General features: G+C 33.8%; 1 protein-coding gene across 11 annotated transcripts in view; it reads left to right on the forward strand.

Annotated features, from left to right (window-relative positions):
• Positions 1-22,338, forward strand: part of OXR1 (oxidation resistance 1) — a 363,189-nt gene that overhangs the window by 335,449 nt on the left and 5,402 nt on the right. For 7 of the 11 annotated variants that reach the window (XM_042973624.1, XM_042973626.1, XM_042973631.1 and 4 more), the window contains 4 exons: positions 16,792-16,872; positions 18,687-18,812; positions 19,559-19,711; positions 21,958-22,053. In XM_042973624.1, the coding sequence (XP_042829558.1) occupies positions 16,792-16,872; positions 18,687-18,812; positions 19,559-19,711; positions 21,958-22,053 (456 nt within the window). Of the gene's footprint in view, positions 1-6,545; positions 6,943-16,791; positions 16,873-18,686; positions 18,813-19,558; positions 19,712-21,957; positions 22,054-22,338 lie in introns of those variants that run through there. The other 4 variants (XM_042973627.1, XM_042973628.1, XM_007075828.3 and 1 more) reach the window with 3 other exon arrangements.

Consider the following 22,338-nt stretch of genomic DNA (forward strand, 5'->3'; position numbering starts at 1 on the left):
TGTCACGTGTTGGGTATACCAGTCTTGCTGCTTTGATGACACAGGTCTCAAAAGTGGAGCTTTTTAAGCTACATTGCTTTTTTGTCCCACTTCTTTTGGGTTGACTTTCACTCTTTTTAGGATAAAAGCTGGCAAAAATTTTTCCATTTTTCATCTCCAAAGTTAATTTTATACCACTTCTACTTCAGTATCTTTCATACTCCAGACCTACTAACTAAAACATCGATTGCCCCTAGAATGATAAAAACAATTAAGTAATTGACTTTATTATATTAACTTTAATCGATTTATTTAGAAGTTTACCTCCCAGGTTTATACTTGTTGATTAAATTTTAAAATATGAGTTCACTAGTATTATGTGCCAAAAGATTATATGGCATAGTAGTGTTTTTCATTTTTAAAATAGTAATGATTAAATCGATCCCATTTACAATTGCACCAAAACCCATAAAATGCCTAGGAATAAATCTAACCAAAGAGGTGAAAAATCTATACACTGAAAATTATAGAAAGCTTATGAAAGAAATTGAAGACACAAAAAAAATGGAAAAAGATTCCATGCTCCTGGATAGGAAGAACAAATACTGTTAAAATGTCGATACTACCCAAAGTAATCTACATATTCAATCCAATGCCTATCAAAATAACACCAGCATTCTTCACAGAGCTCTAGAACAAATAATCCTAAAATTTGTATGGAACCAGAAAAGACCATGAATAGCCAAAGCCCTCTTGAAAAGGAAACCAAAGCAGGAGGCATCACAATCCCAGACTTCAAGCTATACTACAAAGCTGTAATCATCAAGGCAGTATGGTACTGGCACAAGAACAGACACTCAGATCAATGGAACAGGATAGAGAACCCAGAAATGGACCCACAAATGTATGGCCAAGTAATCTTTGACAAAGCAGGAAAGAATATCCAATGGAATAAAGACAGTCTCTTTAGCAAGTGGTGCTGGGAAAACTGGACAGCGACATGCAGAAGAATGAACCTGGACCACTTTCTTACACCATACACAAAAATAAACTCAAAATGGATGAAAGACCTCAATGTAAGACAGGAAGCCATCAAAATCCGCGAGGAGAAAGCAGGCAGAAACCTCTTTGATTTTGGTTACAGCAACTCCCGACTCAACACGTCTCCAGAGGCAAGGGAAACAAAAGCAAAAATGAACTACTGGGACCTCATCAAAATAAAAAGCTTCTGCACAGCAAAGGAAACAATCAGCAAAACTAAAAGGCAACCGACAGAATGGGAGAAGGTATTTGGAAACAACATATCAGATAAAGGGTTGGTAACCAAAATCTATAAAGAACTTATCAAACTCAACACCCAAAAAACAAATAATCCAGTGCAGAAATGGGCAAAAGACATGAATAGACACTTCTCCAAATAAATCCAGATGGCCAACCGACACATGAAAAAATGCTCAACATGATTCATCATCAGGGAAATACAAATACAGTGAGATACCACCTTACACCTGTCAGAATGGCTAACATCGATAACTCAGGCAACAACGTGTTGGTGAGGATGCGGAGAAAGAGGCTCTCTTTTGCGTTGTTGGTGGGAATGCAAGCTGGTGCAGCCACTCTGGAAAACAGTATGGAGGCTTCTCAAAAAATTAAAAATCGAACTACCCTACAACCCAGCAGTTGGCACTACTAGGTATTTATCCAAGGGATACAGGTGTGCTGTTTTGAAGGGACACATGCACCCCAGTGTTTATAGCAGCACTATCAACAATAGCCAAAGTATGGAAAGAGCCCAATGTCCATCAGTGGATGAATAGATAAAGAAGATGTGGGGTATACACACACACACACACACACACACACACACACAATGGAGTATTACTTGGCAATCAAAAAGAATGAAATCTTGCCATTTGCAACTATGTGGATGGAACTGGAAGGTATTATGCTAAGCGAAATTAGTCAGAGAAAGACAAATATATGACTTCACTCATATGAGGACTTCAAGAGACAAAACAGATGAACATAAGGGAAGGGAAACAAAAATAATATAAAAACGGGGGAGGAAAAAACATAGAGACTCTTAAATATGGAGAACAAACTGAGGGTTACTGGAGGGGTTGTGGGAGGGCGGATGGGCTAAATGGGTAAGGGGCATTAAGGAATCTACTCCTGAAATCATTGTTGCACTATATGCTAACTAATTTGGATGTAAATTTAAAAAATAAAAAGTATTGAGAAAAAAAATTTTTTTAAGTAATGATTAGTATTAGAACAATATGCTTTGGTTTAGTCCTCATTTCTCACCCTTGCCAAAGTATTGATAAAAATATATTTCATTCAGTTTTTGGTTTCTGAGATGACTTAAATTGTTTGGTTAATATTTTCTCTCTTAAGTTGTCAGATAATGAGTATTCCAATACTTTATTAAGCAGAAGGATTTTTTAAAGGATTTTTTTTTAATATGTATCTTTGATGAGAGAGAGAGAGAAAGCATAAGCAGGGAGGAACAGAGTAAGAGGGAGAGAGAGGATCCAAGCAGTCTCCATGCTGCCAGCAGAGAGTCCAGTGCAGGACTCGATTCCACAAGCCATGAGATCATGACCTGAGCTGAAATCAAGAGTTGAACGCTTAACCTACATACTGAGCCACCCAGGTTCCCTAAACAGAAAGATATTTTTTTTAATTGAAGCACACGTAATGCCAAAATTAAAATTGAGGCAATATATAAAATGAAACAAACTTTCTTAACCACTCCTCTGCCTAGCCAGCAAAATCCATACAGAACTGATTTTATTCAAAGTGAAAGTACTCTTTGTGTCTAAGTCATTAAATAGAGAGGTCGCTTGTCTTAGATAAAGGCAATTAAAGAAAAATATACTTTTTATGTTGATCAAATCACATAATATTACAAACCATAACTCCAAAAGTAATTTAAAATGTCTGACAAAAAGGTAGAAATCAAAAGCATTAAAAGCAATTAGAATTTGGGGGACTGTCAATGTGATATCTATTGCAGACAATTAAGTTCTTAAAGTATTATTTTCTAGATTAAAACAGAATTTATGAGTTAATATAAATTTTCTTCAATAATATTACTACATGAAGTTTTTTTTTAAACCATTTCATTGAGGTAGGATTGACCTACAAAAAGCTGTGCATATTTAATATGTACAGCTTGATAAGTTTGGAGACTTATACATCCATAAGTATCCATAAAAACCAGCACCACAGTCTGTACCATAAATACATCCATCATCTCTAAGAGTTTTTTCCTACCCTCTTTATTATTATTATTATTATTATTATTATTATTTTGTAATGAGAACACAACATAAAATCTACGCTCTTAGATTTTCAAGTATACAATACAGTGTTATTGTAAGCACTATGCTATAGAGCAGATCTCCAGTACTAGACTATATAAATTTTCTCACAGTAGCATTTGACACTCATCAATCATGTCTAATATTGTCTGCTTTGACTAACAAAAATGTTAGCTTAGGATGTTATCTACCTCAGCAAAGTTTGAGCTGTTTTGCTTTTTGTTAATATTCTCCCTTAGTAACTAACCAAAAGTTATGGGTTATAAAATTTCCATTAAAAATGCAAAATTTTATTTAATATGGGTGTTGAGACAGGATGGATAAATGACAGACTAATTTATGATTTTGAATATTAAAATTACTTATATTACCTTAAATATTGAGTACAGTATATTTCATATAATTGTTTCTGGTATACCACTCCCAACTCAGAGGAAATAAGATATAATTTCAACACCAATAAAGAAAGTAGAGGAAAAAAGATTATTATTTAAATTTTTTTTAATGTTTATTTCATTTTTGAGAAAGACAGAGCGTGAGTGGGGGAGGGGCAGAATGAGAAGGAAACACAGAATCCAAGGCAGGCTCCAGGCTGTGAGCTGTCAGCACAGAGCCCAATGCTGAGCTCGAACTCATCACCAGTGAGATCATGACCTGTGCCGAAGTCAGACGCTTAACCAACTGAGCCACCCAGGTGCCCCAAGGAAAAAGATTATTAAGTTGAATATCTGAATTATAACAGGTTGAATTATGAATTATGTTCAATGTTTAAACTTGTCATATTCTTAAAAGCACTTCATTTTGTAGTCTGTCATTTTACACTAATGGTAAAGTAAAATCTCCTTCAATCTCTGGGATATCTAGAAGTATTTAAGTGACCTCGTATGTTTTCTAAACACTGAAAAAAAGGACAAGAAAGAGATTTACTGAGCTCCATTTATGTCTGCTAGATATGTTTTTATTAGGAAATATTTGGTTTCAAGACACTGAAAAACACTCAAATAGCTTAAATCAGTTTTTTTATTGACATATAATTGACATACAGTATATTAGTTTCAGGTATACAACATAATGATTTGACATTTGTATGTAATGCAAAATGATCACAAGTGTAACATTAGCATTTGTCACCTTATTGTGTTAAAATTTTTTTTCTTGTGATGGGGACTTCAAGACATAGTTTCTTAGCAACTTTCAAATATGCAATACAATATTACTAACTAGTCACCATGTATGTTACATCCTCATGATTTGTTTATTTTAGAGCTGAAAGCTTACACCTTTTGACCCCCTTCACCCATTTTGCCTGCCTCCATCCAACTCCTTGCCTCTGGCAACCACCTGTCTGTTAATATGTAAACTTGGTTTTTATTGTTGTTTTAAATTCCACATATAAATGAGATCCTACAGTATCTGTCTTTCTCTGTCTGACTTAATTCACTTAGCATAATGCTCTCAAGGTCTATCCATGTTGTTGTATATGGGAAGATTCATTCTTTTTTTTACAGCCGAATAGTATTCCATTGTATAATATATATTCCACATCACCTTTATCCATTCATCCATTATTAGACACTTAGGTTGTTTCCATATCTTGGCTATTGTAAATAATGATGCAGTGAACACAGAGGTGAATATATATTTTTGAATTTATGTTTTTGTTTTCTTTGGAAAAATACTCAGGAGTAAGATTTCTGAATCTATGATACTTTTTTAATTTTTTGAGGAATCTCCATACTGTTTTTCATAATGGTTGTACAAGTTTACATTTCTACCAGTATTACACAGGGATTCCCTTTTCTCTACATCCTCACCAACACTTGTTATTTCTTCTTGATAATAGCCATTCTAACAGGTGTGAGGTGACATTTCATTGTGGTTTAGTTTTTCTTATTAAGGTATGGTCCCCAGACCATTAGCAGCCATTCTCAGAGCCCACTCTAGTTTGCTTAATCAGAAACTAGTTTTGGAACCTGGCATTCTGTATTTTAACAAATGTTTCATATCAATGATTGTGAGGCAAGCTAAAATTTGAGAGCCACTGGTTTAGATCTATAAGGATCCATCCTGTCCAGATATGGAGCAAACCTTCTCAGAGACATGGCTAAAAAGATACTTGAGCAAAATCAAAACTGTATTAGGAAGAAGCTGTACTGGTGGATGTTGACAAGATAACCAGCAAAATAAGCTATCCTATGCTTGGGGTGTGTATTCTGTATTTAAACTACATTTCGGTACATATATAGTGTTTTTAATTTCAGAAAATTTGTCTGTAAATGATGATAGGTTTTCAAAATGGCAGCCCAGTACTGCCAGATCATGTTGTTGGTGTGTATGGGGGGTGTGCCATATGAGGGGAGGCAGGACCATGGTGCACTGTATGTGTAATGAGACTGTGTGTAGTATGGTGAGTGTGGAGATAGTTACAGTACCTCTAGGGGACTGTGGGAGAGAGATGTTAGGGTAAGTGTAGTTGGGCTGGTTGGGGAGATGGGAATAGCTGGTGTGAGAGGGAAGGAGGATATTTAGTGTGGGGTGTGCTTTGTTCTGTGCACACACATCATGGAATGTGGAGGAAGAAGATGTTGAGCTATAGGTGTGGTTCAGTGTTTGTGTGTACTATAGAAAGGTGGTATATGTGTGAAGGGTGGCATTGTGTGTACACAGTTTTATGTGAACACACGATGTAAGGGAAGAGGACCTGGTTTAAAATGGAAGAAATATTCAGGTGTACTATTATGGCATTGATATTCTAGTTAAAATTGAGCTCTAGGTAGTTTTAGTTTATAACCATAATATTTAATCTTAAAAGTTCACTTCTTTGGTTAGATAGAGTGTACCACTGATATGTAGGTATAGTAAATATAAGTACCTTTTCAAGAAGTTAGGTATTAGAAAATGCAGTTTAAAATTTGACTGCATAATGGTAGAGGAATTTTCTGGTCACTTTAATGTTTGTATAGGATTTATTTGTGGATTTGCTTCATTTTTATATAGGCATTCTATGAAATGCCTATAGGGTTGGATGGTTCTCAGAGGGATGTCTCATTGCTTAAAAAAATGCTCACATAAAAGATGACATTTTATTGGATTGTTTAGATGTAAATAAAGAATAGAATTGTGTGACTGTATGAGCAAAACAAAATGTTAGTTAAAATCATTTGTGCACTTTAGGAGGGGCTCTGGAAACTGCACTTAGTACTTTTTTATGACATATTTTTAGTGTATTTCTTAGTGTACTCGTGTTTGCAAATACATGCTCTGTGTCTTTAAACTTTTGAGCCTTTTCTTTTTTTTTCTTCCACATTTGGGTACAGTGCAACCAAACTTAAACATGGGAAACCTTCTCTTCCCTCCCTGGCTTTACAGTCTCCACTCAGAACTATCTTTGCAATGGATACTACTTAGTGATTAGCTCTCTGTCTTGTCAATCAAATCTTTGTCTCTGGCAAACTGTTTTTGTCACTGTAGTAGGGCTCTTGTGCTGAAAATTTATCTTTAACAGAGGAAGAATGCTTTTTAAAACACTCCTTATGAGATTTGATATAACTTAATTTGCTCTGGAAAGGAAATGTCTCGTCTCTGGTATGGGAAAAAAGGGAGAAGACATCAACCACTTAATCATAAATATACCCTGGTAAATCTTAGTCAATGATTTCAATTTCTATATTTACTAGTCTTATTATGATGACATGCTGAAAAATTATACTATTTTTAAAAGTTTAAGAATATTTATAGAATACAAAGAATATTTATAGAATACAAAGTTGTATGATTACAGAAAACTGCCTTTATTTCTGCTAATCCTAAATGTCTTCAAAAAAGGAAATGAATAAAAACTGTAATTTTGTTTTGTAAGTCTTTTGGTTTTCCTATTTTACATCAACAGGAAGTTATCAAATCTTTATTTGCTGCCTTAATTTTTTAATTTAAGCTGACCTTTGTAGGAAAATATTCAGAATTTTTTCTTAAAAATAACCAGAGTGAATTAACTTTAATTTTTATTGACTGGATCGAAGACTACATATATTTATAATATTGTGTATAAAGACTATTATTTTAATAATTTTGAGAAAAGACTTTTTTAAGCTATCCAAAAAGTTTCCAGTAGTGCTAAACTAATAATGAAACTTTAAAAGATACTCTAGTACGGAGAAAATCTCAACCTTACTAGAGATTCCTGTTGTTTTCAGTAAAAATACATGTGCATTATTTGTTAGAAACTTATGTTGCCAGTTCTTTCTATGGTAATTTAGGATTATAAGTTGCCTTATAAATATTAATTTTATTTTTACTTTAATTGTGAGTAATTTAAATAAAGCTAAATAAATACTTACAGCCAAGAATAACTTTGGAAGATGTCTCCAAAGCAACCTGTCACCCATAAATGTTAAGCTCGTGAAAATACCAAACTTATTTCACTGGTGTTACCTTTTACTGGGTTTGAGAGTACTTTGTTATGTCTTTTTATTTTTAAGTTGATTAATTTCAAATTTTTGTTTTTAAAGTACATCAGCACAGAGGGATGTAACCATCTGAAATGATTAAATTTGTTAAAATTGTGATCAGATTTATCAGAATAGGTAACACAGCTTTTTTTTTTTTTTCTTTCTTTAAACCAAGAATAGTGGAGCCTTCATGTATTTTTTGATTGGTCAAATAAGTGTTTATCATTAGTTTGCTAAGACTTTAATACAGTTTAATCTGTTATAAATACAAGCAAAATTGTGGATGTTTTGAATTTTACAGGACATTGTAATGTGCATCACATACTTATTATTATTAGCATACTCACCATTTCCTGTTTTTAACCTTATAGGAAGTTAATGTGTGGTTTTGCCAGATATGAGAGCATGCTTCTCACTGGTCTTCAGTTCTGCCCTTGCATCTAGTTTATGTATTATTTCATTTAACCTTCACAATAACCTTGCAGAATCAGCATTACTCCCCATTTTAAAGATGAGGAAACAGGTATGAAGTGGTCACTGAACTAAACTGTCATAGAACACAGAAACAGCTTGACTCTGTCGCATTCCTTATCTCACCAGGATGTATTTGAATGTAAACCAGAACGATTTTCTAAATGCTCATTTATGTAGTATCATATTTCACCTTACAGTAACTCTGCATGTTAACCAGATGTAGGTTATTTTCATTTTATAAATGAGTTAATTTCAGGCTCAGAAACATAACTAATAACTAATAGGTAAATGTGTTCTAAGATACATGGAATGAAAAACCTTTACCATTTAGTTTCAGTGAGAACCATATTGATCAAGCATGCTTACTGTCTTTATTTTTTTTAAGGCTGTTTTAGAGTTTATTTTGACAAACAACCTCTGCTTTGATTTCTAACCATTTATTTGAAGCTATATATTTGATGTAACCATATGCTGTATCCTGCCTTTTTGTGTCTGTCAATAAATTATTATTTGCCTGAATGTTATAAGCCTATTTTTAATAAGAATTTAGGCTTAATCAGATTGAAGTCACAAATCATTAAATATAGCAACATTGTTTTATCTCTATCAATACTTCATTAATTTAATCATTTTTTTTTCTGTTTAAGACCTTATATATGACAAGACAGATTGTTTTTGTACTTATGCTTTCATGTATGAAAACACAGGAGAAAAATCCTATAATTATTTACATCTCTGCAAGAATTAGTTCATACCTAGAATTTTAAAAAGAGCTACTTTAAACGTAAAAATCTTCCAGTGACCTTAACTCAAGATAATAATCATGTTTATGAGAAAAATAGTTATCATACTCTGTACTTCTAATAACACTGTATTATTCTAAACACTTAACATCATTTATTTTATTTCATCTTCATTGTGAATATTGCTACTCTCATCTCCATTTAAGAAATAGAGGCATATAGCAGTCATACTACAACCAGTAAGGATTAGAGCTATGGTTTGAGTCAAGGCATTCTGGCTCTAACCTGTGCCCTTAAATTCTTAGCTGTATTGTCTCTCAAAATCTTCACAACATAATCAGGGAATGGGAATTAACGTTTATTTTGTACATTTAGTGTCTCTATTTTATATATGCCTTACATATACTATCATTTATTCCTCCTGAAGTGGTTAAACTATTATTTCTGTTTAAAAGACTAGAAATGGAGCAATTAAATGCAGTTGCTCAAGGTTACAAATCTAGTAAAAAGCAGAACCGAAATTAAAGCAGAGGTTTCAATCCAAATCCAGTGTTCTTTCTGTGTTATACTTTGTTGCTCACCTATAGTACGTTTTCACAAGAAATTTATTAATCGGCCTAGTTCTAGTCAGCAACCTAATTAAAAGATATATGTATGTATATTCAGTGTAGAATATTTTTGTTTATTTGACTTAGTAGTTGAAAAGCATATTTATTGCATATGCAAGTTATGAGGCATAATAATGAGTATCTGTGACCCCACTATCCAACTTAAGAACCAGAGCATTACCAATGCAGTTATATCAGCCTATGTGTCTTTTTTTCATCTCATCTCATGTCTCCCCCAGATTGGTAACCATTTCTCTGAATTTCGTGCTTATCCTTCTCTTGCTTTTTTTTTAATTCATAGATTTTATTTTTGGAACAATTTTAGGTTTACAGAATAATTGAATGGAAAGACAGTTCCCATATGCCCCTCCGTCCCCCAGCACACACACAGTTCTCTTATTATTTACATCTTGTATTCACATCTGGTATGGCATATTTGTTAGTCTGTGAACTAATGTACGTTGTTATCACCCAAAGTCCACAGTTCACCTTAAGGTCTATTCTTTGTGTTGTACATTCTGTGGAATGACATATGCCATTATAGGATGATACAGTATAGTTTTACTGCCCTAAAAGTTCCCTAAACTGCCTCTCTTTTTCCTTCTTTACCAGAATACTTAGTAACCACTGATCTTTTTCCTGTTTCTGTCGTTTTGCCTTTTCTAGAGTATCATATAGTTGCCATCACACAGTATATAGACTTCAGAATGGCTTTTCAGTAAGTAAGATAATGTAAGGTTCCTCACTGCCTTCTCATGGCTTGATAGCTCATTTATTTTTAGTGCTGATTTAATATCCCATTATCTAGATGTACCAGTTTGTTTTCATCCTTTTACCTATTGAAAGACATCTTAGTTACTTCCAGGTTTTGACACTAGTGATAAAAAGCTGTTTTATTTGCAGATTTTGTGTGAACCTAAGTTTTCAACTCATTTGGACAAATACCCTGAAGCATGATTGCTGGATTGTATGATAAGTGTATGTTTTGTTTTGTAACAGTGTACCAGACTGTTTTCCAAAGTGACAGTACCTTTTTTCACTGTACGAACAGTGAATGACAATTCCTGTTGCTCCACATACTCACCAGCATCTGATGTCAGTGGTTTGAATTTTAGCCATTCTCAATAGGTATGTTGTGATATCCCATTATTTTAATTTATATTCCCCTTATGACACATGCTATTGAGCATCTTTTCATATTCTTATTTGCCATCAGTATATCTTCTTTAGTGAGGTGTCTGTTAAGATGTTTAGGTCATGAGTTGGGAAATATTTAATCCGCCTCTATTTTCTGGAAGAAACTGTACATAATTAGTGTAATCTCTTCCTTAAATATTTGATGGAATTTATCAGTGAATCCATCTGGATTCACTCCAAATGCTCTGGAGCTAGAGATCATAACTACTTTGGGTTTCTTCTTAAGTACAGAGTCCGCTACCATAGTGTATGTATTGTTGCTTTGCAAAAATCAATATAATAATAATGGCACAAATGGAACTCTGTCCAGTTTATCCTTTTTAAAATTCTTATGTCTTTCCTAGCTTTCAACAAGTTTACATAGCTTTTCATAGAGTTATCTTGATGTTTCCTGGTAACTAATTCATTTTAGTTGGCTAGGACTGGGCCTCATACTTTCTGTTTTGGAGGGTTAGTAATATTAATTCAGTTTCTTGAAGAAATAAATATAGGCCTGCTTCATTGATCTGTTTTTTCTTTTGTAAGTTTTGGTGGTTGGTATCTTTCAAGGAATTGGTCCATTTCATCTAGGTTATCAAATTTGTGGGTATTGAGTCCATTTATAATATTCCTTTATTATCCTTCTAATTAATGTCCATGGGATCAATAGTGATGGCCCCTCTACATTTCTGATATATTTTTTCTCTCACTTATTTTAGTTAGCTAGAGGTTTATCGATTTTTATTGATCTTTTCAAAGAATTGCCTTTTTGATTCCTTGATTTTTCTCTCTTGATTTTCTGTTTTTAATTTCATTGATTTCTGCTCTAATTTTTCACTATTTATTTCTTCTACTTCAGATTTAATTTGCTCTTTTTCTAGTTTCCTAAGATAGAAGCTGATTGTTGATTTTAGATCTGTCCTTTCCTTATATATACATTCTATGCTATAAAATTTCCTCTAAATTCCTGCCTTTATTACATCCCAAACTGTTGATACTTTTTGGAATTTTTTTTCTATCTACTTCAAACATCTCAAAATTCTCCCAGGACTTTTGTGACTATGCATTAATGTGTGGTTTAAAAGTATTTGTGGATTTTCCCACTCTTTCTCTGTTACACATGTCTAGTTTAATTCTTTGGTGGTCTGAGAGCATACTTTTTATGATTTCTGTTTGTTAACATATGTTTTATGGACCAGAATGTGGTCTATCTTAATGAATGTTCCATGTGAGTTTGAGAAGAAGGTGTTTTGTTTTGTTGTTGTTGGATGAGTAGTTTGTATATGTCTGTATATGTCAGTTAGATCCAGTTAATTGAGGGTTTTTTTCAGTTCAGCTATGTTCTTACTGATTTTCTGCCAGCTGGATTTGTAAATTACTGATTAGAGGAGTTTTGAAGTCTCCCAACTGCCAATGATGGATTTATATATTTCAAGATTATGTGATGAGTATTCTTTTCCCCTGATATACCATGTAGAAAATAAGATTATTCCCTTTTATATGACATTCACTTCTTATATTTATTGTGCCAAAACGCTAAAACAGCATACACACAGTGTAATTGAATGGTTTTGAGTAGTTAACAGGTTTCTTTTTGATTAAAAGAACAGTGAATATATCTGCCTTCTTCCAAAAAATCTAGTAGGAGTCACTTGCAAATATATGTAAGAGGAAGTAACTTTAAATATAGATGATTTATTCAAATCAAAACCTTGATAATATGTTCTATTTTCAATTCATTGTGTATTACATCTTTTTTTCCTCTTCTATTTTTTGGCTTTCTAATTTATGATTCTCTATTTGCATCTTTTATACCTTATTTATTATAGTCCCATAAAATGTTACTTTGAGAGTAGTGGTTTAAGGCAAAAGAGCAAAGTTTTAACATAATCTAGGTCTTACTTTGTAATAAAGACTTTGTTGTATATGTGTAGAACAGAAGGTTATATGATATCAAGAACGCTGTTGTATGCCCTTTTTGTTAGCTACTGTAACCTAAACTTACAGTTCCTCCTTGTCAAACATATTTTTGGGTACCAAAGTAAGTCTAAATGGCATTGATTAGGTAATATTTTTCTTTCTACTCTATCTCCCTTCACCAAAGAATGAAAGTAGGGAATAAAAACAGCACATTCACAGTTATCTACCAGGTTTTGTTAGCTTGCCGGGCAGTTAGAGGAAGGGAGGTTTTGGTTTGTTTGTGGGGTGATCTCATGGGGAAGTACTGGAACATCCTGGAAGGAGGACTGTTAGACCATAATATTGATCTTTTTGTCTAGGAGAGGAACTTGTGGCACTGACAGCAGCTGTACCTTTTCTCTAGCTGTAGCGTTTGTTCTGTACTGGTTGTTGTTAGTTCCTCTGTAATAGAGATGGACAGACTTAATCCTGTCTTTGCATTTGTATTCTGTGAAAATAAATGCTTAGAGAAACACTTTCTCTATGTGAGAGTCCTTTGTCAGACTGAAAAGACTGGAGAGTAGCACTTGTGCAGAGAGCAGGTCAGACTACTGAGTTTCCATAGAGGGGGTTTTAGCAGTATGTGCAAACCACTGTACTCCTCAAGAAATGACTTTCTAGTGAGACAGTGAATACTCTTTTCATTGAGATCTTGGTTTCTTCAACTCTGCACCCTTAATAATTGGGTGTATGTAGGACATTTTGTAGGAATGTGTCCATTTTCTACTTAGGTTTAATCTTTTGGGTAAATAAATTCTGTACGTGGAGTATGGTTTACCAAGGGGATAAAAATTAATTTAAGACTAATTGCAGTTCCATCATATATACTAGGAATCTGTATCTCTACATTCATGTATTTTGAGATGATGTATGTTTCTGTGCTTACTTGATTTCAGACCTTTTTTCTTTATTAATTCACAGACTCTTTTGACAGTTTTATGTATCTTCATTCATCACGGCATGAGGAAATATTTAGAATTAAGGAAGTGATTAGTTTATAAGTCCCAGAATACTTTTTGCAAAAGAAGTGTGAACCAGAAAAGGTAGATTTGTGACATTAAGGAAACTATAACTTTACCCATGTTACAAGCTTATACTTAGAATGGCAGTCATGCTTCCCTCACTGATAACCCTAACTCAGTGACATTGATACAGTTAGACTATAAGTGATTCCTTTTGTGAGCATAATTTAATTTTCCTTCCATTGAAGAAATGTATTTGACATGGTAAAGGAAGGTGCTTTAAGAAATAAGTGTAAAATTAGTGTTAACTAGAAGAGTAGAAAGAATGCAGAGGAGTAGGTATGTCCTATAACTTGAAAACTCCTGGCGCGGAGACTTGATTAGATTGAATGCTGTGGGGGGAAAAAGAAGAATATAATTCGTCATTAAATATTTTGTAGAGATGCCTTTTTACTGGCCACATAAAAGCAAGGCAGTGATTTTTTTTTTTTTTTAGAACCTAGTTTGTTTTCATCTTTATTGAAATTTTTTTTGTTCTTAATTGAAAGGTCTTTATTTTTTTTTTAAATATTTTTAATGTTTGTTTATTTTTGAGAGTGAAACAGAGCAGGAGGGAGGGCATGAGTGGGGATTGGGGCAGAGAGAGAGAGGGAGACAGAATTTGAAGCAGGCTCCGGGCTCTGAGCTGTCAACACAAAGTCTGATGCAGGGCTCAAACCCACAAACCATGAGATCATTACCTGAGCCAAAGTTGGACACAACCAACTGAGCCACACAGGCGCCCTGAAAGGTCTTTAATATATCTAATACTGAAATTTAAAATTAAGTTCAGAGTAGTCAGTATATAAGATAGTTGAGCTCCCAAAACTGAAATAATTTACTATCAAAAATAAAAACCAAAAATAAGTAAGGAAGAGCACCTGGATGGTTCAGTTGGTTAAGCATCAGACTCCTGGGTCTGACTCATGTCATGATCTCACATTTTTTGAGATCCAGCCCAGAGTCAGGCTCTCTGCTGACAGTATGGAGCCTGCTTGGGATTCTCTCTCTCCCTCTCAGCCCCTTCCCTGCTTGTTTCCTCTCTCAGAATAAACTTCAAGTAAGTAAGTAAATACAAACATACATACATAAAGAGACTCTTCAGACATTCTTTAGTCCTTAGGGTGCTTGGTGAAAAATGATTAAGTAAAAGTAATATTAATAATAATAGCTATCATTTACTATGTGCTGGGCACTGTACTCAATCCTTTGCTATGTTTTTTAATGTTCTTAAATTTCCTTGAGGTTGCATTACATCAGTACACCAACTCGTAGGGAAAATCACATATTTACAATATTGAGTATTCTAGACACAAACATAGTATATCCCTCCATTAATTTAAGCCTTTTAAAAGTTCTGTCCATTTTTTTTTTTTTAACTAAACCATAAGCTTTATTCAAATTTCACCAGATGTTCACTTAATATCCCCTTTCTATTCCAGGATCCCATACTGCATTTATTTTTTTTTTCATTTTTCATTTTAATTTTTTCCTTCTTATTTTAATTTAAATTTTAGTTAACATATAGTGCAGTGTTGGTTTCAGGAGAAGAATTCAGTGATTCATCTCTTACATACAACACCCAGTGCTCATTGTGACAAGTGCCGTCCTTAGTACCCATGTAACCCAACTTTCACCCACCTCCCTCTATCAACCAATAGTTTGTTCTCTATCTACTCAGTCCTTTATATATGCATTTTATTTTATCTTTTTATTTCATAAAAAAAGACTTATTTTGTATGTGGTCTTTTTATTTCCATGTTTTATGGAAAAATAGATAAAGAAGGGCCGGAACCCAGATCCATCTGATCCTCCAGGGCTGGAGATCATAACCATTTGGGGTTTCTTATGGCACACATTGTTGCTTTATAAAAGTCAATACAGTGCCAAAACAGAAGTCCAGCTTCTTTTCCTTTTTACTATTTTCATCTCTTTCATGGCTTTCCACAGGTTTACATAATTCTTCAGAGTTACCTTGATGTGTACTGGTGGCTAATTTATTTTGGTTGGCTAGCATAAGAGCTTTTTAAGACCTAGGTTAGACGTCTAAACTCTTTATGGGCCAGTGGCTAAACGGCATTGATCACAAGAGGAATCTGTCGTAGCTCAGGAGAGTTAGCCCATATGTATGACACCACCAGAGTTCACTATATTATGGTTTCTGTTTTGGGAATTATGTAATGGTCTGAGAAAGCTGTGTCTGTTGTGTTAACCGGAGAGAACTTGTCATTTTTGTGAACTTTTTGTAATAATGTTCATCTGTCATATATGGCTTTCTAATTCATTATTCAAGAGACTGGTCTAGGCAATTATAGAAGATAAAGAGATTTTCTTAGAAATTTAGAATGTAGGGATGTCATTAAGCTTTAGTCACAAATAGCTTCTGCAGTACCAACCATAAAGAAATAATATAGAGGAAAGACAAAAACTGAAAACAATCATGTGAAGGACAGAAGTAGACATGACTGAGAAGATACTGTTGATTAGGTACACTTTTGAAAATCTAATTTTTACTTTCTGGATCTTATTTTTCTTACTGCCTTAGGTTTTTAAATGTGCTTCATATCTTATTCTCACTCCCCTTTTTTCTGATACAGATCATATAGGATAAGTATGTTTCTTACTTTGCCTAGAAGAAATTCTTCCAGCATACCATTAGGATACATGTTTGAGCTAAACTGATTTGGAGGGGAAAGTTGAAGTTACTATTTTCTTTGTAAGATACCCACCATTATGATTTATGTTATCTTCGATGTTAGCAAAGCATGTTGTTTTCTGTAGTGTTTCCTTTATAAGCAACTATAATTCTTTTTACTCAAATTCTGTCTATATGAAGCAGTTCGTAAATCTTATATTGTGAACCAGTTGGACGTAGTGGTTTTAAACCCACTCATGTGTACTTCGCTGTAGTTTGATACAGAAATCTTCTGGATTTTCAGCATGGAGTGGGGAAAGAAACCCTGATTACAATTCTCTTTCTCCATTTAAATTTCTCCATTTTTTTTTTTTGTTTGTTTTGTTTTGGCTATTTTTCTCAACTGTCAGTGGAATTATTGTCTTCCTGTCTCCATATTCAGGTAGTGTCAGTGGCTGAGTATCACCGCAGGATCGATGCTCTAAATACTGAAGAACTGCGCACACTCTGCAGACGTCTCCAGGTGCCCCATTCAGTAGTTTAAACCCCTCCGGAGATTGAACACTCCCTGTTTTTAGTGTCTTTCGTCAGGGCAAATCCCATTTTTAAAGGATTTGTTTTGACTGCAGCACTAAAATAACCCATCAGAAAATTCCTTTTTGTATTAAAGAGTATAGTTTTGTCTTGAAGAGCTTTAGGATTATCTTTTCTGTCATCTTTTCACTTTAAAAACATTCAGAGGAATTTTCTGTCACTGTAGAACTGTTCTTACTACTGTGTGTTTCTTAGAGCAATGAGGAGTGTTCATTTAGTTTTAACATTGGAAGAATGTTTTGGGTTTGAGCTTGAATCTTTATTAAACAGAATCTGAAAGATGAGGTACTATTGGAAAATTTAAAAACCTTTAATGAATAGCAAGGCTTAAATATTGTTTCTTCCTCAAGTCTATTTCAGTTGTATCAACCCCACATCAAATATTTTAATGAGATAAGTTGTTTTTCTTGAAGAACTGCTGGTTGGTATTAGAAATACTTTGGAATAGTATACTCTTGGCATCAGAACTAGATAAATTTTTTAAAGTTCCATGAATTAATCTTTGTGATTTTTTTTATAAACAAGAGAGTGATACAATTGAACTCATTTTTCAGTTTTGTGTATTATTGTGTGCTTTCTTCTTAACGAAATATACTTTCATGGCTGTGCTAGAACTACTGAGTTTTTTTCTTTTAATGCTTCTCATGCTGCTTTGGATTTTTTAAACTTTTCACATCATCATTAAAATAAGGGTAAAACATGATGATGTGAAAGATTTAATATAATTTAACTTCTCATCAAAAAACAATACAGTGCTAGGACATGTATTGGTTGAAAATATACGCTATTTAGGTTTGGTAAGAAATCTAAAAGGAACAAAATAATTTAGCAAGATTTCATTCTTAATGGAATCACAGTCGCTGTGCATTGCTGCATTTTAGTTATCTGCTCCAAAAGAATTCTGTTTTCAATTTAAAATTTTCATCAGTAATAATTATGGTTTATATCTTTTATTTTCTAATGTTACTGTGTTTTATATATTAAAATTAATATGAAAAAGTGTCAACAGAATAAATTGTAGAGGAGTTTGCTTTGAGTTAATCAACATTTTTATCATTTTAAGAATATCAGCTCTTGTCCGTCAAGCAAAAGCATATATTCTTTTGTAATGCATCAAATTCATCTAATTTTAAAATACGGTTATGAAAAAACTTGTAAATTTATTGTGCGGTAAAACTAGATTTAAAAAGCAGTGTTTAGAAAGTAAAAATGAGACAATTTTAAAAATAATGGTAACTTTGTCAATGAAGTGAATAAATCCATGCATTCACACATACTGATAAAAAGTTATATTTTTTCTTGTACTATTCTTTAAAATTTTGGCACCCAGAAAGCTTCCTTAATTACTTTTGACAAATTTTATGTTTGCCATGGAAAAAAAAAAATCCCACTTATTTTAAGTAGCATAGATTAATAGCAAGCTAGCTTATTCACTTTTGCCCTTCAGTAGCAAAATTAAAGTGTGCATGTGACTTTTCATTTTACACAGAAATATGGATGTTAATCATTATCTATCCATCATAGGGTAGATGAGAAAATATCTGCTTATAGTTAAAAAAAATCCTTTTCTACATTGGGTATGCCATTGTTATTACATGGAGCATCCTTTGCCTTCTAAAATCCTAAATTAAAGTTTTAGCCCCCATTTTTAAGGTGCAAAGTTTTATTTTTCTCAAAAGGCAGAAATTTTTTAATGCATGTTGTAATTTTATATTAACATGCTGCTGCTGTTTACTTCTTTAGATTACTACAAGAGAAGACATAAGTTCAAAGCAGATTGCTCCAGTGAAAGCAGACCTGGAGTCTGAATCTTTTCGACCAAACCTAAGTGATCCCAGTGAACTCTTACTGCCAGATCAAATTGAAAAGGTATGACGTACCCACATATGTGCATTTCTGGTTATATACCTATAGAGTGAAGGAGCCTCTTTTCAGTTGTTTTCAAAACTAAAGAAGCAGGGTTATTGCTATTAGTCTTCCTTTCCCAGGAAGAAAATGTAAACAAAATATAGCAGCTAGTGCAATAGAAGATATTAGGAGCAGACATTAAAATAAACAGTAGCAATTTAGATGAGGCACTGTAATAGCCAAAATTTAATTTCAGATTGTGCACTAGTTAATTGCTTTCTGTGATTATCTCCTATAATTGTTTGCAGCACCTATACAGGTTGGATACTCTTACTGTGTACATTTTATACGTGAAGACATGTAAGCATAAAGAGATTTAGTAACTTGTCCAGAGTCACACAGCTATAAAATGTTGAAGTTTGATTTCTGTCTCCAATAGTCTGTCTCTAGAGCCTGTTATTTGAGAGGTTATTAATAATTAAGCTAATAGTCCATTTAGAACTTTTTTTTTTAATACAGAGGGCACAAACAATAAGTAATCCCTGTTTCTTGTCTCTCTTCTAATCCTTGTCCGTTCCTGGCGACAGTTAATATTTCATGCTGAGAAATACATAGTTATTCTTCAAACATCTCTGAGTCTTTGAGGATATACTGTTTATTTTTGTAGCCTGCTTTTTATGAAGTACCATGAAATTGCAGCTGGCATTAGTATTCTGAACATTGACAATTAGTTAGCAAGTTAAATGTTAATGTTTTAATTTTCAAAGCTTACCAAGCATCTTCCACCAAGAACAATTGGCTATCCATGGACTCTTGTTTATGGCACCGGGAAGCATGGCACAAGCTTGAAGACCCTTTATCGAACAATGACAGGTTTAGACACCCCAGTGCTGATGGTGATTAAAGACAGTGATGGGCAGGTATGAAAAAGTCACTACGTAGACACCTTACCCTTTAAGAGATTATAATAATAGTAACTTTTAATATTTTTTATAAAAATAACTTATTAGTACATTTTATTGAGTTTAACTGATAATTATTGAATACTTCTAATATACAAGGCATTGCTGAGTGCTACAGAGGATAGATATGAGCACAAATAGTTAAAGGGATTATAGTCTGGTAGAAAAGAACATGTAACTATACCAGTATCTCCTTGGACAAGCAAAATATGATGCCACGTGTAGTAAGAACCTAGAGAAAGCAAAAGGAGTGTGTAGAGTAACGGTTGTTCATATCTATTTGGACAAGATAAGAATGAAGTTTGTGGAAAGGGTGAAAATTGACACAGTCTTCTTGAAGCATAGGTAAACTTTTGAAAATTGAAGATAATTGTGTGAGGATGATACCAAGAACAAGACCATAGATAAGCAAGAGAAATACTGGTTTGTTCCTGAAATAGCAAGGGGTCAATTACTAGGATTGGAGAACAATGAGAGGATGAAATAGCAATATTAATTTAAAAAACAAGGCACTACTACTGACCCCTTAATTGTGCTTTTATGCACACTTGATTAATCACTTGATATGCATTGTCTTACTTAGTCATCAGAGCCCTAGGAGATTGATACTTTTATCATCACAGTTTTAAAGAAAAGTTAACTATGACTAAAAGAATTTCATCAACTTCCCCAAAGTTATACACCCAATGAAAGGTAATTGCAGCATGAAAATGAACTATTACTACCTGCTGTAGCATAGATGAGTATCACAAACACAATGAGTTAAGAATCAGACACTGAAGAGTAATGTTCTTATTATTCCATTTAAAGAAAGTTCATAAATGGACCAAACAAATCTGTGGTATTCAGGCTAGTAGCTTCCTTTGGGCAATGGGGGTGGTACTGCACAGGAGGCACAAACACACCTTGTGAAGTGCTTATGTTCTGTTTCTTGGTCTAAATGAAGAAGTTAAATGGGACTTTGCTTTGTGACAATTCCATGTTGAGCTGTGTGTTTATATTTGTATAATGTACACCTTTCAATAAGAAAGTCTGTTTTAAAAATTAAGACTGTAGGGGCGCCTCGGTGGCTCAGTCGGTTGAGCATCCGACTTCGGCTCAGGTCATGATCTCACAGTTTGTGAGTTCAAACCCCGCGTCAGGCTCTGTGCTGTCAGCTCAGATCCTGGAGCCTGCTTCGGATTCTGTGTGTTCTTCTTTCTCTGCCCCTCCCCCACTTATGCTCTGTCTCTCTCTGTCTCTTAAAAATAAATAAATGTAAAAAAACAAATTTTTTTTAAATTAAGACTGTAAAAGATTATCAGGGGAGACAGTGACTATAGAAATCACCTATAAATGGGTGCCTGGGTGGCTCAGTCGGTTAAGCATCCGACTCTTGATTTCGGCTTAGGTCACTGTGTTGTGGTTTGTTAGATCAAGCCCCACGTCTGGCTCAGGGCTGACAGAGCAGATCCTGCTTAGGATTCTCTCTCCTTCTCTCTCCGCCCCTCCCCTGCTTGCACATGTGTACTACCTATCTCTCTCTCTCTCTCTCAAAATAAATATTTTTTTTTTAAAGAAATCATCCATAAAACTCTCTACCTTCCCATTTTATGATGTGGAAACTTAGACCCAGAGCACTGAAATTACTTGTCCAGGTTTCCTATTCACTCATTCTTTTTTTAGGTTATTTTACTATGTGTCTTGTACTGTGTAAGAGCAGCATAGCATTACAGGTCCAAGCAATTCAGACCCAGGGCCTTCCTTCATGGAATTTATGGCCTGATGAAGACAAAAGTAGCATACCTTGTGAGTAGCAGAATGTTTACCTGTACTGAAGGGTTTTTGCCTTCCTAAGTGCTATATGTAATACCACTGAATTGTGTTATCCTTATTGTACATGTATCGTGCATGTAAGTTCTCCTGAAATATGATAATCACTTTTTAAGATTTTTTAATTGTTATTATAAGCATCTTTTTAAGATTTCAAAACTAGGAAAAATTTCCTATTGAGAAGCTGATATGCTTTGTACTTGGCAATAATGCAAATTTTGTAACAGCTGATCATGTTTCCCTTTTTAAGTAGAAATAGATAAAAACTATATTACATTTCTGGGTTGTTTTTTTTTTTTTTTGCATTTTACTTAAACATAAATAATGAAATCATGCTTAATGAAACAAATTTAATAATCGTGTCATTGAACATGCCTTTTTTTAATCCTTAGGTCTTTGGTGCATTAGCATCTGAGCCATTTAAAGTGAGTGATGGCTTTTATGGTACTGGAGAGACCTTTGTTTTTACATTCTGTCCAGAGTTTGAGGTAAGGACAATTATTCCAATATTCAGTGTATAAAAAGAACATGCACCTTGGAGTCGTACACACTTGCATTTGACTCTCATCTCTGCCTTTTACTAAATAAATATAACAGCACTTTTTGACCATTTGAGGTTCACCTATCCATAGATAGAATGGGGATCATAAAATGTAACAGGATGGTTTGAAAATTTAATGAGAGTCATACATACAACACTTGGCATAGTGCCCAACACACATCATAGTCTCAGTAAGGACTATGTATATACATCATTGTTACTATTCTGAATT

This window comes from Panthera tigris, chromosome F2, assembly GCF_018350195.1.
Source record: "Panthera tigris isolate Pti1 chromosome F2, P.tigris_Pti1_mat1.1, whole genome shotgun sequence".
Lineage (NCBI taxonomy): Eukaryota > Metazoa > Chordata > Mammalia > Carnivora > Felidae > Panthera > Panthera tigris.